The following is a 12,897-nucleotide window of genomic DNA, read 5'->3' on the forward strand; positions in this document are numbered from 1 at the left end:
TCGAATGAGTTCATGACCCCCCAAAAGTAAAAAAGCCCATCCTCTTGGGAACAGTACAGCAGGACTTTAGTAACAAACCCCTCCTGAAACACAACCCAACACAAGGAAGAATGAAGCATATAGCTTTCAAGTCTTGCTAAATCTGCCTTACGAAAATCATAGGGTGGTCATGATCTCAGATTCAGGATCTTGCAGGAAAAAAACTAAAAATGATTCTTAATCTGCAATTACCATTGATTCCATTCCCTTAGTGATTAAAGTCACTCACTGCACAGCATCTCACCAGCTGGTTAGAAAACTCACCTATCTCCATTTCTATGAAAGCCGCTTCATCTGGGAGGGCCCGAGGGATCACTCCTGGGTCACTGAAGCTGGTCCTCAATAGTGTAGCCATGGAGAAAAGGAAAAGCATGGCAGCAAACACAGGGATGGCAGGAGACAGCTGGACAGCCAGGTATCGACATCTGAAGAAAGCAGGCAATTGAACATTTAGCTATACCTACCTACATTAGCTATACCTCAAACTGTTACCAGCATGTCGATCTTGTCTTCACAATAAAATCAGCATGACCTTGAGGGAAGGGCCTATGTTTTTTTCTTCTCTTGAATTACCCATAACTCCTAATATATGGCTCTGCACGTAGTAGGAGCTCAACACTTACTTGATCAATGCCACCTATAACCTAGAGAAGACAGTCTCAAGGGACTTCCCCTTATCAGCAAGTCTCAGCCTGCTGAGAACCACATTTCCTCTGTGCCTTGGGAAAGGCTCACACTTACTAAGGTCAGGGAAGCAACTGGGCCTGGACTGGTAAGTACCACAGGTTGCTCTCACTCTGAGAATGTCTAGAGCTTTTCATGACCTCTCATCAGGCATTAGGCCTGAGCTCAAGGAGGAGGAAGAAAAATGAGTACGATCCATGAAGCGGGGTCCCAGCATCAGGCAGAGGGTACATCTGGCATGCTTCAAGGCCAGTGAAAGCTTCAGGGCTGCTGACTGTCTTTGCAACATCCACTTTCTTCTCTCCTTGATCAGCTCTGCTAGTAGGTGCTTAGTGACCTTAGGCAAGAGAATAAGAAAATTGTATCTCCTTGGCACCCCTTTCCAACATGTTTGCTCCCCCTCTTTCCTCATAATTCACCTGGAAGGCCACTCCCGTTCCTCTCTGGATATCCCAGCTCTACTCATCTTTCAGGTCCCAGAGACATCAACACCATCACTGTCAACATCACAACTTACTGAGCACTTGGCATATGCCAGGCACTGCACTAAGCCTTTTATATGCATTATCTCATTCAATTCTCACACTAACTCTATGAGGTAGAGTCTATTAGACCCATTTGATAGATGAAGAATCTGGGATTTAGAGAAACCTTGCCTCCTCTGATAGGCCTTTCCTAAGGTGCACTAATCTCTCCCTTCTCTAGCGTCGTCCTCACTGCCAGAGCCTCGCATTGTTTCCTAGCTGTTTTTCACTATGTTGACCTCATCTCCCCAGCTGGACTTCATGAGAGCAAGACCTTGTCTTTTTGGAGTGGGGATGTTTGGGATTGAATTCTGGCTCCACCAGTTCCTAGTTGGGTGACTTAATTAACTTCAGTCTCCTTAGCTGTGAAATGAGGATAATAATAGTACTACATAGGGTCATTGTGTAGATCAAATGCATGAATATAAATGAAATGCTTAGAACTGCACCTGACACATAGTAAACGTTAAGTAAATGTCAGCTATTAATATCACCATCATGGTTCTCTATCTCCCAGAGCTTAATACAAGTATGGGGACAAAGATGCTATCAACAAATACTTGTTGCATTAAACTGAATTTCAAACCAAATAAATAGGAATATGTGATGAGAGTTATCACTGACCTATTTTTATTCTCTTCCTCCTGAGGCACACTTTTTCCTTCAATACAGAGATCTTCTCTTGGAGGCAGACTATAAGTGGATGAGCAAGGGCCAGAGGGAGAGCAGAGAAAGTAAGCTAAGGAAAAAACGCTTACCTCATCCACATGGGGATTAAGCAAGCTGCTGTCCACTCAGAGCAAACATTTAACCTCATGTTGTACATTCGCTGTAGTTTTGAAACAATACATATGAGATCTTCTCTCTGCCTCCCTGCCACACACATGACTGCAGGGGCCAGTGCGAACCAACTATTATATTAGGCTGAGCAGTCTGTCCTGAAGGTGAACATATGTAGTGAACCTGCAAAATTATTTTTGTGGCTTTTTGTTTGCTTGCCTGCTTGTTTATTTTTAACAAAATCTTTGGTCATAGCCTGATTTTATATGATTTACTTCCTTCCCCTAAAAGCTAAGGGTAGGGGGTAAATTTTGAAGAACTAAAGAATCTAAATACAGGGTAATTAAGGCCCTTGAATTTCACTAACTTATGGAACCCCCTCTTTCCCACTGTTTCACCTTCAGTAGCACAGTTAATCAAGAAGTGAATTTGGAAACAAAAGTCACCTCTGCCTATCAGGGACCCAAAGGACACAGGAGAAACACAAGACTCTGTTTCATGAACAAGCCAAGTAAAGTTACCACACTAACAGAAAACAGCCATCTTTCTAGTCACTGCCCATTTCTAAGATCACTCTTGAAAACAAGTAATTTCTCTAGGACTCAAATTGCTCTGGGGGTACAGTCTCCAACAAATGGACTTAGAAAAATTAAAACTATCTGATTTGCCACCAAAGGGATTTTAAATTGTTTTATTACAGGAAAAAGATATAGAGAAAATAGAACTCTCTCTCTTTTTCTCTCTCTTTCTCTCGTACACACACACACACACACACACACACACTCACACACACAATATCAATGTTGCCCCCATGCATGAAGGATCCGAGATTAACCAAGTCCCATTCCAACACCTGCTTGTTAACCAGACAAAGGACAACTTAGATTTGAATTACGCTACACCATCAAGGATAAAGGTCTCTGTAATCTCCACACGGACTATCTTCTGCACCTGCTAAAACAATCCATTCTGTATGTCAACAAGTACACAATAGGCCCATTGTATTGTTCTCCAGAGATGAGGCTATTGGCAGCCAGTTGTCACTAGTGAGTGGGTGTGGCTGGGAAGGCAGATGTGGGACCAGCAGGCCTTTCCACTCCAAGTAAGAGGAAACTTAGAGAGCCAGTGGCTAAGACTGTTGTTAACTACAACCTATAGTGTCTGTCTTTAATAGTTATGGTCAAAAATACCCCCTTAGGTTAATCTGATAACTGCAGTAAGCTAGAGATCTGTCTCTGACAGGAATAGGGTACATGAAGATTTGGTGGCAATTCCCAATACCAACCTGAAAAGTCAGGAGTATCCTAAATCACGAATTCATCTTAGTGGAAGACTGGATATGTCATCCATGAATATAAGCTAACTGTTTTTGAAATTCCCTAGCATTTTCCATTTATATCACTTCTTGGAATAATTATATCCATACACTTCTTAAAACAGAACTCTCTTTTGTCTTCAAGGTGCCAAGAGGCTTTCCCCCTTCCAGAAGGTTTAGAAGTTGCTTTTCTCCCTTTTGAATTTTTTAAACTCAACCATGTCCCCACTAAGTATTCATTTATGCCACCTGAAGAGATATCATTATTTTAGCCACCTTCTACCAACTTCTTGATTGGCCTCAGGCTCCCATAGCTGGGTAACATGACTGGACTTCCACATGTCCCATGGGCCACATGGTGGTACTGTCTAGCAGTAACCAGCAGTGCCAGGCTGGGCTGGTGTGTCATGTCCCATCCCCCAACCCTAGCATGCTAGTTCATTGGAGGGACAATGATAATGACACAGACTTCAATTGAGATGAAAAAAACTCCAGAGATTCATGAGTAGAGCTAGTAAGAAACCAGACAGATTCCATAGCAGGGCTCTGCCTCACAGACTAGGAGAACAGATTGGTGTTCTTTAAAATACTCTACCTCTAATTCTCCCTAATAGCTCAGTGCAATCAATCAGCCAACAAGTGCTGTGGGTCTAACAAATGAAGAACAAGAGAAAATAGGAGTTAATTTTGTTGGGAAAACATAACTAACATATGAAACAGCTAGAGAATAAGATAAGACCAATAATCAAGTGTTAGGAGGGTGATTCAGACCCTAAGGACTATAAGTGGTCAGAGAAGAGCTCTCTTGGGAAACTGATGGCTGCTTAAAACTGCTTCTACGGCAGCTGTTAAGGGTGGCTTTAAGAAAGAGCTCTGCTTGTAACAGCAGAAAGGGCCCAAGGTTAGAGCCCCACAATGGCCCTTGTCCCACATAATAGTAATAAGCCTTTACTATAAGTCTTCACTCATATGGACAGTTTTCTGTTCTCTTACATACTACCTACCTTTAAAGCATAGTAAACATGTAGAATCACCTATAAGGCTGGCTCAAGGGTCTTCTGATGACACTCAAGGGTCTGCTGATAGGGAAAAAGTTTCCTTGAACACTAAAAACATAATTTAAAATCAGCCTCCAGATTGACTGCTATGTGAAGGTCAGAGGAAGATGCATAAGCCTATTTTGCTCCAGTAGTAATGGGGAAAATTAACCAAACAGGGACATTTTCAATTATGAGGCAATGAGCCATCCTCTCACTGAGGAGGACCAAAATCTCTATCCAGGCAAACTTGTTAGGTAGTTGCTAAATCACAGTGATAATAGCAAATTTCACTTTCAATTATAACAAAAACAACAAATTTCAAGTATAACAAATAACAAATTTCAGTTATAATGTACTCCTGCTCAAAAACTTAGAACAAATCCCTGCTGCTTATTATATGAATCCCCAAACCCCACAGGCCAGTATTCTAAGGCCTTCCATTAACTGGCCTTATCTAATCATCATCATAAGGTTCTTGCCTTCTCATCACTCCATTCCAGAAATATCCCCCTAATTATCCTGAATTCACTAGCTTCTTGCTATTGCAAAAGGCATAAGGTGCCTCTTTTGTTCTTAAACACAATACCAGCTCAGGCATCTCTGAGGAAGAAGATTTAGGAGGTCTCTTCTCTCCCTCGATAAACATCTCAACTGATGTCAGCATGCTGGGGGACATCCCTGTTCTTTGGGCTCACTTTTCCCAAAATAGATCACTATACTAAATTAAGACTCATTCTCAAAAGATGGAAGGGGTGCCTGGGTGGCACAGTCCATTAAGCCTTCAACTCTTGGATTTCAGCTCAGGTCAGTATCTCAGGGTCCAGGGATCGAGCCCCACATGAGGCTCCATGCTCAGCATAGAGTCTGCTTGAGACTCTCTCTCTCTCTCTCTCTCTCTTTCGCCCTCTGCCTCTCCCACTTATACCCTCTCTTTCTCTAAAGTAAATAAAGTAAAAAAAAGAAAAAAAGATGGGAGATGCATTCAATAGAGACTGACAGTGTGAAACTTATTACCACAAAAGGTAGTAGAGGCTGAAAATATATAGATAAATTCTGAATGACAGAACTGCAAAGGAAGGAAAGCACACTGTTCAGGAGACATAACCCAACCCTTCTCCAGGGAACGTGCTTTATCAGGAAGTTGAACTTAGCTACGTACTATAACAGATTGATATCAGAGAGGCAACTGTGACTTTCTAAAACTGCCATTTGGTTGGCCAAGTCATACACAGAATCTTGAGCTAGGTAAAGCACAAGACAGAATCTCCACAGAAAAAATTTTCAGAGAATGTTTTCTTGGTTAGAGATCATAATAAAGTCACTTTTTCCTCTTCCCAATCTCATCTAAGTAACTTCAGGAACCTGGACCTTGGTACTACAGGCACAAACATTCTGCTGTGTCAGTTTGGCTTTGGTCTACATAACTGTGTTTCTTTAAACCTGGTAACTTTGTGTTGTCAGATTGCCTTTTCTCTCCCACATATCTGCAGGGATATGGTGCTCTTCTCATCAGGATTAGGATCACCCACATGGTAATGAGGTAGGGAACACACACTGCTTAATTTTTCTCCAAGCCATCCTCATTGAGGCAGCAGGGACTATGAGTAGCCACAGAGGTGATGATCTGTCCTAAGTCACAAAGCTTCCTTTCTAGGTTCATACTTAAAGATGGGCTTCTCTGTTCCTGCAAGGCTACCAGAATGCCATGCTAGAATGCTATTAGTTTTCTACAAAGATGCCTTCATTTCCTAGGAGCATGAGCTGGGGAGGCCCAAATAACCTAGATGCCATTAGGAAACACAATCACTAGCTAGCAAGAACCCAGAATATGCTGGTCTAGCATTTGGCACTATGTTCGCTTTAATAAATCTAAATGTCTTCAGGATTTCACACCCAAAAGGTAATAATGAGATGAAAAGCAGTGTCATACAGAGGCATTGGCTGGCTGACTAATCTGATAAAGGGACCTCTCTTCTGTGGGCCCAGTTTCCTTACCTGCACAAGGATGGAGACAGTCTCCAAGGCCCCTTCTAGTTCTACCATTCTATGATTCTGTGAGTCAAGATTGTTATATTTTAAGTGTATTCAGAATGTATGAATTCAGTTACATTTATTGACCACCTACTCTGTTAGGTCTGGTGGAGGGCACTATTCGGCTACACAGACATAAAAGATAGTCCCTGACATTGAAAGAGCTCAAAGTGTAATTATCATAGAATTTAAAAATCTAAGAACTGTCCTATGATGATGTGTTAAATAAGCAGTATGTACAACTAGTCTTACAAACGCAGAAGTTACTGGAATGGTTTCATGAAGGAAGACTCAAGAAGGGACTTGAAACAGAGGTAGAATTTGAATAGGCTAGGAGTGGGTCAATTACTAGGCAGCACTACAAGGCTTTTTTCAGTTCACCCAATTCAATGACTCCTCTGCACATCAAAAGCACCTGTGAAGGTCAGTCCAACAAGGTCTGATAGTGCCTTGATACAATTTCCTCTACACACAGCACAAGGAGGCATAAGCACTGATCATTGACACAAACTGCTTCTACCTCAGGGGTCAAGAGTCACACAATCATCCTTGCCACAAGAAAAGTCTGGGTACCTTGACCCCACCAGTAATCTGGTCATAAAATTAAAAGAAACAGCTAGGAAGCCAACTCTAGAAGACAGTGAACGTGTTCCTTCCCCCAAGCTTTATCAGGAAGTTGAATTTGGTCAAATACCACAATAGTCTCTGAGTAGCTGGACATCTCACAGTTGTCAGCGTCATTCCACTAGAATGTCCTGACATTACCAGCCAAGCTGGTGGCAACGTGTTCATGCAAGCTAGACAGGGTTTGGGCAGAAAAGACTGAGAATGGTTCATGTGGTCAAAGCTGAAACTGGCACACGCACTCACATCTAAATACCTCACCCTAAAAATAAATTAGGAAATCCTTTTTTTATTTTTATTTATGTTTTTAAGAAATCTTTTTTTAAAGCACTGCATAATTTTCACGTTGCTTTTAAAGTCAATACATTTACCATAGATATAATTACATTTAAATAGGGAATATATTTAAATACGGCTATCTACTGGTAATCTATCCTTCCCTCTTCAGGGTGTGTATTTGAATCTTCCAGACAAACATAATGGTTATACAGAATTTCAGACTCTCCGGGGTGCATGAGGCTTAGTGATAATCTAGTCCAATTTCCTATTCCCAGCAAGAATTCACTTTGTGACAGCAGCCCTGAGAGATGGCCACCCAGTATCTTTGGAAGCACTTATAACAATACAGAGCTAACTAGCTCCTAGAGAGACAAACTTTTCTCATTTTATGTATTCAACCTACTCTCTGTCCACTCAAAATTATAGGTCCCTTCTCTTAGAAGTCGAAACGTGTGAAGGCAAAATCCAAAAACAAAAAATACCACTGGCACTACTAACACGGCATGTTTTCATCAAGGGGTGCCCGCATGCCTGGCCAGATTCCTCAAGCCATCTGGCTGACCCAGGGCTGTGCCGCGGGCAGCTATAAATCAACTTGCACTTGTTCCTAAGCACCTGCTGCAGGCAAGACCCTATTATGAAAATGCAGGTCCAGATGTGCAGCAAGATCTCGACTTCCCCAAGGCAAAAGTGCAGCACTCAGAGGATGTGCAATCCACACCCCTAGACAATTTGAAGATGAAAACAGACAGCCCTCTGTCACTGGTGGTTCAGATGTCATCACCTGCCTGAAGACAGGAGATTAGATCAGCTGATTTCCTGACGTCTCCCTAAGCTTTAATACTAACCAAGGGGCCCACATTCTGCCCCCCAAGTCCTACCCCACACTGTGTGGTTGGTAGTGAATTATACGCCAAAGGAAAAGGTCGACCAGAAAGAGATTTCATGTTTCAGAGGCATGTTGCTGTCCTTTGTACAGCTTGTCACTGGCTAGTCATAAGGCGGCCACCACCTAGAGTCTCTGTGTGTCTGTATATGACAGACCCAGGCAAACACATATGCACACACATACAAACACGCACGCATATGCACTAACAGATTTCACTACCCTCAATAAAAAGGATTTATTGCCAGGGTCCTCTCCCCTTTGGTTAGATTTATGCTTTCCCATTCCACTCATTCACTAACCTGTTAACTTCCTTCTTCCTTCCCCTCTCCATTCTCCTTCCCCCAGCCCTACCCTCAAACATATTTATTCTATCTGAGTGGCTCAGTTGGTTAAGCACTGGACTCTTGATTTCAGCTCAGGTCATGATCTCAGGGCTGTGGGATCAAGCCCTGTGTTGGGCTCCACACTCAGCGTAGAGTCAGCTTGTCCCTCTTGCTCTGCTCTTCCCCCAGCTTCTCTCTCTCTCTCTCTCTCTCTCTCTCTCTCTCTCAAATAGATAAAGAAATAAAATCTTTTTTAAAAAATTGCTCTATCACACAGACAGCTGGAACTCATGGCAGTTCACAAACAACCTCACCCCTCATATCTGAGGGCAAAGCACAAGAAGTAACTTGGGGGGAAAGTCATTTTAGTAGAAAATTCAACCTGCCTCCATCAAACAGTAACTTGGCTAATTATAAGCTTCATCCCACAGGCAGTTTTGTTCAGAGGCCTTTGGGGCCCAAGTGGGACAGATCCAAATCAGACTCTGTCTGGCTCCCAGATACAAAAAGGGCCAAATGCCAAACAGCTCCAAATTTCAAATTCCCCTGGACAGCCAAACCAGAGGTTGCCTGGGCCCAGAATTACCAGATCACTCAGGGCCTGGAAACAAATCTCATCTCTGTTTTAAATGGTTCCAACCACAAAAATTTAACTCTAGGATGGAAGGGTGTGGTGGCAAAAAGAGCTAGTGTTTCAGCAGGGGAAGGACTGAAAGAGAGGGAGAATGACAGAGAGCAGAGTTCAGCTCTGCACTTCAAAAAGAAGCCAGGCAGGAATAAAGAAAAAAAACCTTGAAGAGTGACAGGGGAAACATTTTTTTTAACAGTACACATATGCCTGCCTGACTGCACATGTTCACATGGACCACACACAAATACACACACAGACACACACAGACACACACACACACACTCCACCATAAACCTCAGACTGGGAAGCAGCTAAGAAGCCATCACCAACCTGACTTTGCCAAATACTTCACAAAGTCGGCAGCAACAGCAGCAGCAAAAGTGCCTTTTACAAAGAGCCTCTCTGACCTTCCTTTCCTAGCCCTGTTATAAACTGCCCCCCTCCCCCTGCTGTTATCCAAGCCAGCTGCAACCATCAAAAAGTCTGGCAAAGCAGCCTTGAAAAATCACTCTTGATGCACCGGGAAGGCCTGGAGCCCTCACAGAAGAAGGGTAAAAATGAGCTCCAGGAGGGCAAAGCTCATTTTAATTACCCACAAAGGCTGGCTGAGGAGCCCCCTCCTCCCTCTCATGGCCACGCCCCAGCATGGGAGCTCCATTTCCAGGTCACTCTAGTATATGAACTATAGCAGGCTCATACCAGGTGTGGCTTACAGTCTGTACACACACCTCTTGGCTCCCCAGGGTTCTCATAATAATCCCAAAATTAGCATTGCTCCCATCCCTCGAGTATATAGCATTCTCAGCACACCCAGTAGTCATGCCATAGAACCCTAGAATCCAACCGGCCACCTCCCTAGAGCAGTGACCTATACAGGATTCAAACGGTGACTCTAGTACTAGCTATTACATCACAGAAAAAAAAATAACTCCAAGGCTGGTATCAGGCTCACAGAGAATATGGAGTTGTTTATGTTGAGTGATCTTGAGTGAAACTCACATTTAATAGGCACATATGTGCCACACATTCAGCGAGTTTGTGGCACATTTGAGGCTGGAACCGGTCTGCAGGTCCCCAGTAAGTTAGCTTTTCAATTTAATAGCTAGCAGAGAGCTGAGCCCTAAGGAAATAGGACCCAGAGTAACAGAATAGGTGAGTTTTGTGGTACAGAGTAATGACCATGAGGGCTACCCTTAGGCCCAGACCGGGTGGGGAAGAGGGATTCTGTCACTAAGCACCTAAGGTGACCACTGAAAAGGAGAGGCGAATAACAAAGAGAAATTCCTTTTTTTCCCAAGTGTGCCAGGGATAGTCCCAAATCAGTGCTATAAAATTGGGGTCAAAGGTCTTGGCCTTTTTAGGAAGCATGGACTCTGCTATAAGCACAAAGAAATGAACTCAGTCAGCATGATCTAAGGACATTGCTCAAGAGGATAGTGCCATCCAAGGACCATCCACAAACTTCCCAGAAAGAGGGTTCTTCCCCTAGACCCAAAGTAACCATAATCAGGCAACTCTATTCAATGGAAACTCACTCGAAGGCGAAGAAGAGTGTACATGTCCCCAGGATGAGGAAGAGGGTCAAATAGAAGATGCCCTTTTGCCGGGCCATCATGACTCGCCCATCACAGCAGAAGGTGTTCCTGCCTGGGAGTTTCTCCCATTTCCGTGTCACCTTCTTTCTCACCACCATCACAGACATGACTGGAATTCCTGGTCCAAAATGGGCTTTGTGATTACAAGAGGGAAGAAACAGAAGCTGAGCCCAGGTTTGAAATCACGATGCCTGCTATTGCTGCCGCAGGGTCAAACATCATCAAAAGTCCAATTTCTAGGCCTAAGAAAAAGCACAAAAGGTAAAAAAAAATGAGGCAGGAACAAGAAAATGCAGTTCAATCCTCCTTTCCCAGAGGTGGAAAGATGAGCACTGCCTGAAGGGGTAGGGGTAGGGAAGTGGGAAAAGTTTATTTCTAGTCTGTGTTAGCAAAGGAGAAAAGGTTAAAGGTTCTGAAAAAAAAGAGGGGGGCTAGCATACCTTCTTAAATAAATCCCTATGCTTCCAATATAATACTGATGATTTGATCATCATAGAACTTTGGAACTAGAAGGGATTTTATGGGTGATAACCCCAATTACTTTGTTTTGGAAGTGAGTAAAGTTAAGACCAAAGAGAGGAAGTAACTTGTCCAGGGTCACACAGCTGCAAAGCTAGGCCAAGAAAATACGTCTGCTGACTTCCAGTTCAGGGCACTTTCCACTATACCACTGTTCTATAATCATCAGTAAGAGGACTCTAAAAACAATAGTAGAGTTTGTGTCCCTAAGGAGCTATTCCCTCCCCTCCTCCACTTCACCTTCTTTCTTCAATTAGCCACTCAAATATGAATCACACCCGGGAACAAGTCACCCTCTGGCAGGGCTAGGAGGTTCTGGACACTCTGTACACATATCCAGGTTGTATTTACTCAAAACAGATTTCCCCTAATCAAACCCTCTGTAACTTCCTGAGTCCGGGAAATGAATCAATCTTGACAGTCTAGCCTAACATTTGTGGGAATCTTAATGAAACCACATCACAGACCCATAGGTGAAAGGCTGACTTAAGCAGGAGAGGTTCTGGAATGGTTAGGGGTGGGGGTGGGGGTGGTGGAGTGGACATGGCAGCAGCTAAGAAAAGTCATAAAGGTGCTTGCTTTCTGGGACATTTCATAAGTGCCATCCCTACTCGGCATCCTGAACACCCCCGGCCCAGCCTTTTTCAGCCACTGCCCACCTTCTCGTCTCAGGTGTGGTGCTGTGGCCTCCATTTACTGACACCACATGCCCCACGCTGGCAAGAATGAGGTGGAAGCCTGCAGACTGCCTGACTGATGAGAAACAACCAACCCAAAATCATTCCGGGCTGGAGAGGGCAAGGGTCCAAACAGAGACCAGGAGATGAGCAGGGAAATGAGAAAGCAAGAAGGCTTGGCCAAGGGGAGGGAGCACCAGAGGTGCAGAGAACACTTCCTTTGTGTAAAACTAACCTGGAAAACAATCTCCTCCAGATAAACCGGCCCAGCGGGAGAAGAGAGACCAGGAAGGGGAGCCGGGCCCTGGGAGAACAAAGATCAAAATCCGTCGAGAGCCAGCGACCGGCCCACCAGCCGGGAACCGGAGGCCCGAGTCCGGGGCGGGCGGCGGGCGCGGCCTCGGGAGGCCAGCCCTGCCTCCGCCACGCAGCGGACCACCGCCCCAGGCAGGTTGGGACGCGCGCCACCTCCACACGCTCGTACACACTCACACACGCCCCGCCACGTGTAGTCACCCGCGGCCAGGGGCTCGGCGGCTGCCCAGATGAGAAGGGCAGCTGCCGACGTCCGCACGGCCCAGAGCAGCGAAGGGGCTGGCAGCCCACCATGCGGCCGAGCCCAGGAGACCCCAACCCCCACCCCTCGTTACCTGAACCCGGGAGACCGAACTCGGCCGGGACTGAGGGCAGGAAGTGGACCGTCCCAGGGGACCACGTCAGCTGCCAGAGGTGGCAGCGACTTCTCCTTCCCAGCCCGGAGGCTGCCTCCTCCTGACAAGGGGCCCCAATGGTCGGGGCCCTAAACCAGCTGTGGCAACCGCCCACCGCTGGCCGAATGGAACGCTCCTCACGTCACCAGGTCGTTCCAGTAGTTGCTCGCCCGCCATTGGCTGCTCGGCCTCAGCGCCTCCGCCCCTGCCACCCCTGCCCCAAACTACCATTGGCTA

General features: G+C 44.9%; 1 protein-coding gene across 1 annotated transcript in view; it reads right to left on the reverse strand.

Annotated features, from left to right (window-relative positions):
* Positions 1–10,931, reverse strand: part of ZDHHC9 (zinc finger DHHC-type palmitoyltransferase 9) — a 30,168-nt gene extending 19,237 nt beyond the window's left edge. Inside the window, exons 1-2 of the mRNA XM_055337853.1 lie at positions 10,695–10,931; positions 304–464 (exon numbers count right to left, since the gene is read on the reverse strand). Coding sequence (XP_055193828.1) covers positions 304–464; positions 10,695–10,861 — 328 coding nt within the window. The 5' untranslated portion in view covers positions 10,862–10,931. The remainder of the gene's footprint in view (positions 1–303; positions 465–10,694) is intronic.
* Between the last annotated feature and the right edge of the window lie 1,966 nt (positions 10,932–12,897).

The sequence above is a fragment of the Nyctereutes procyonoides genome, unplaced genomic scaffold, assembly GCF_905146905.1.
Source record: "Nyctereutes procyonoides isolate TBG_1078 unplaced genomic scaffold, NYPRO_anot_genome, whole genome shotgun sequence".
NCBI classification, from domain to species: Eukaryota; Metazoa; Chordata; class Mammalia; order Carnivora; family Canidae; genus Nyctereutes; species Nyctereutes procyonoides.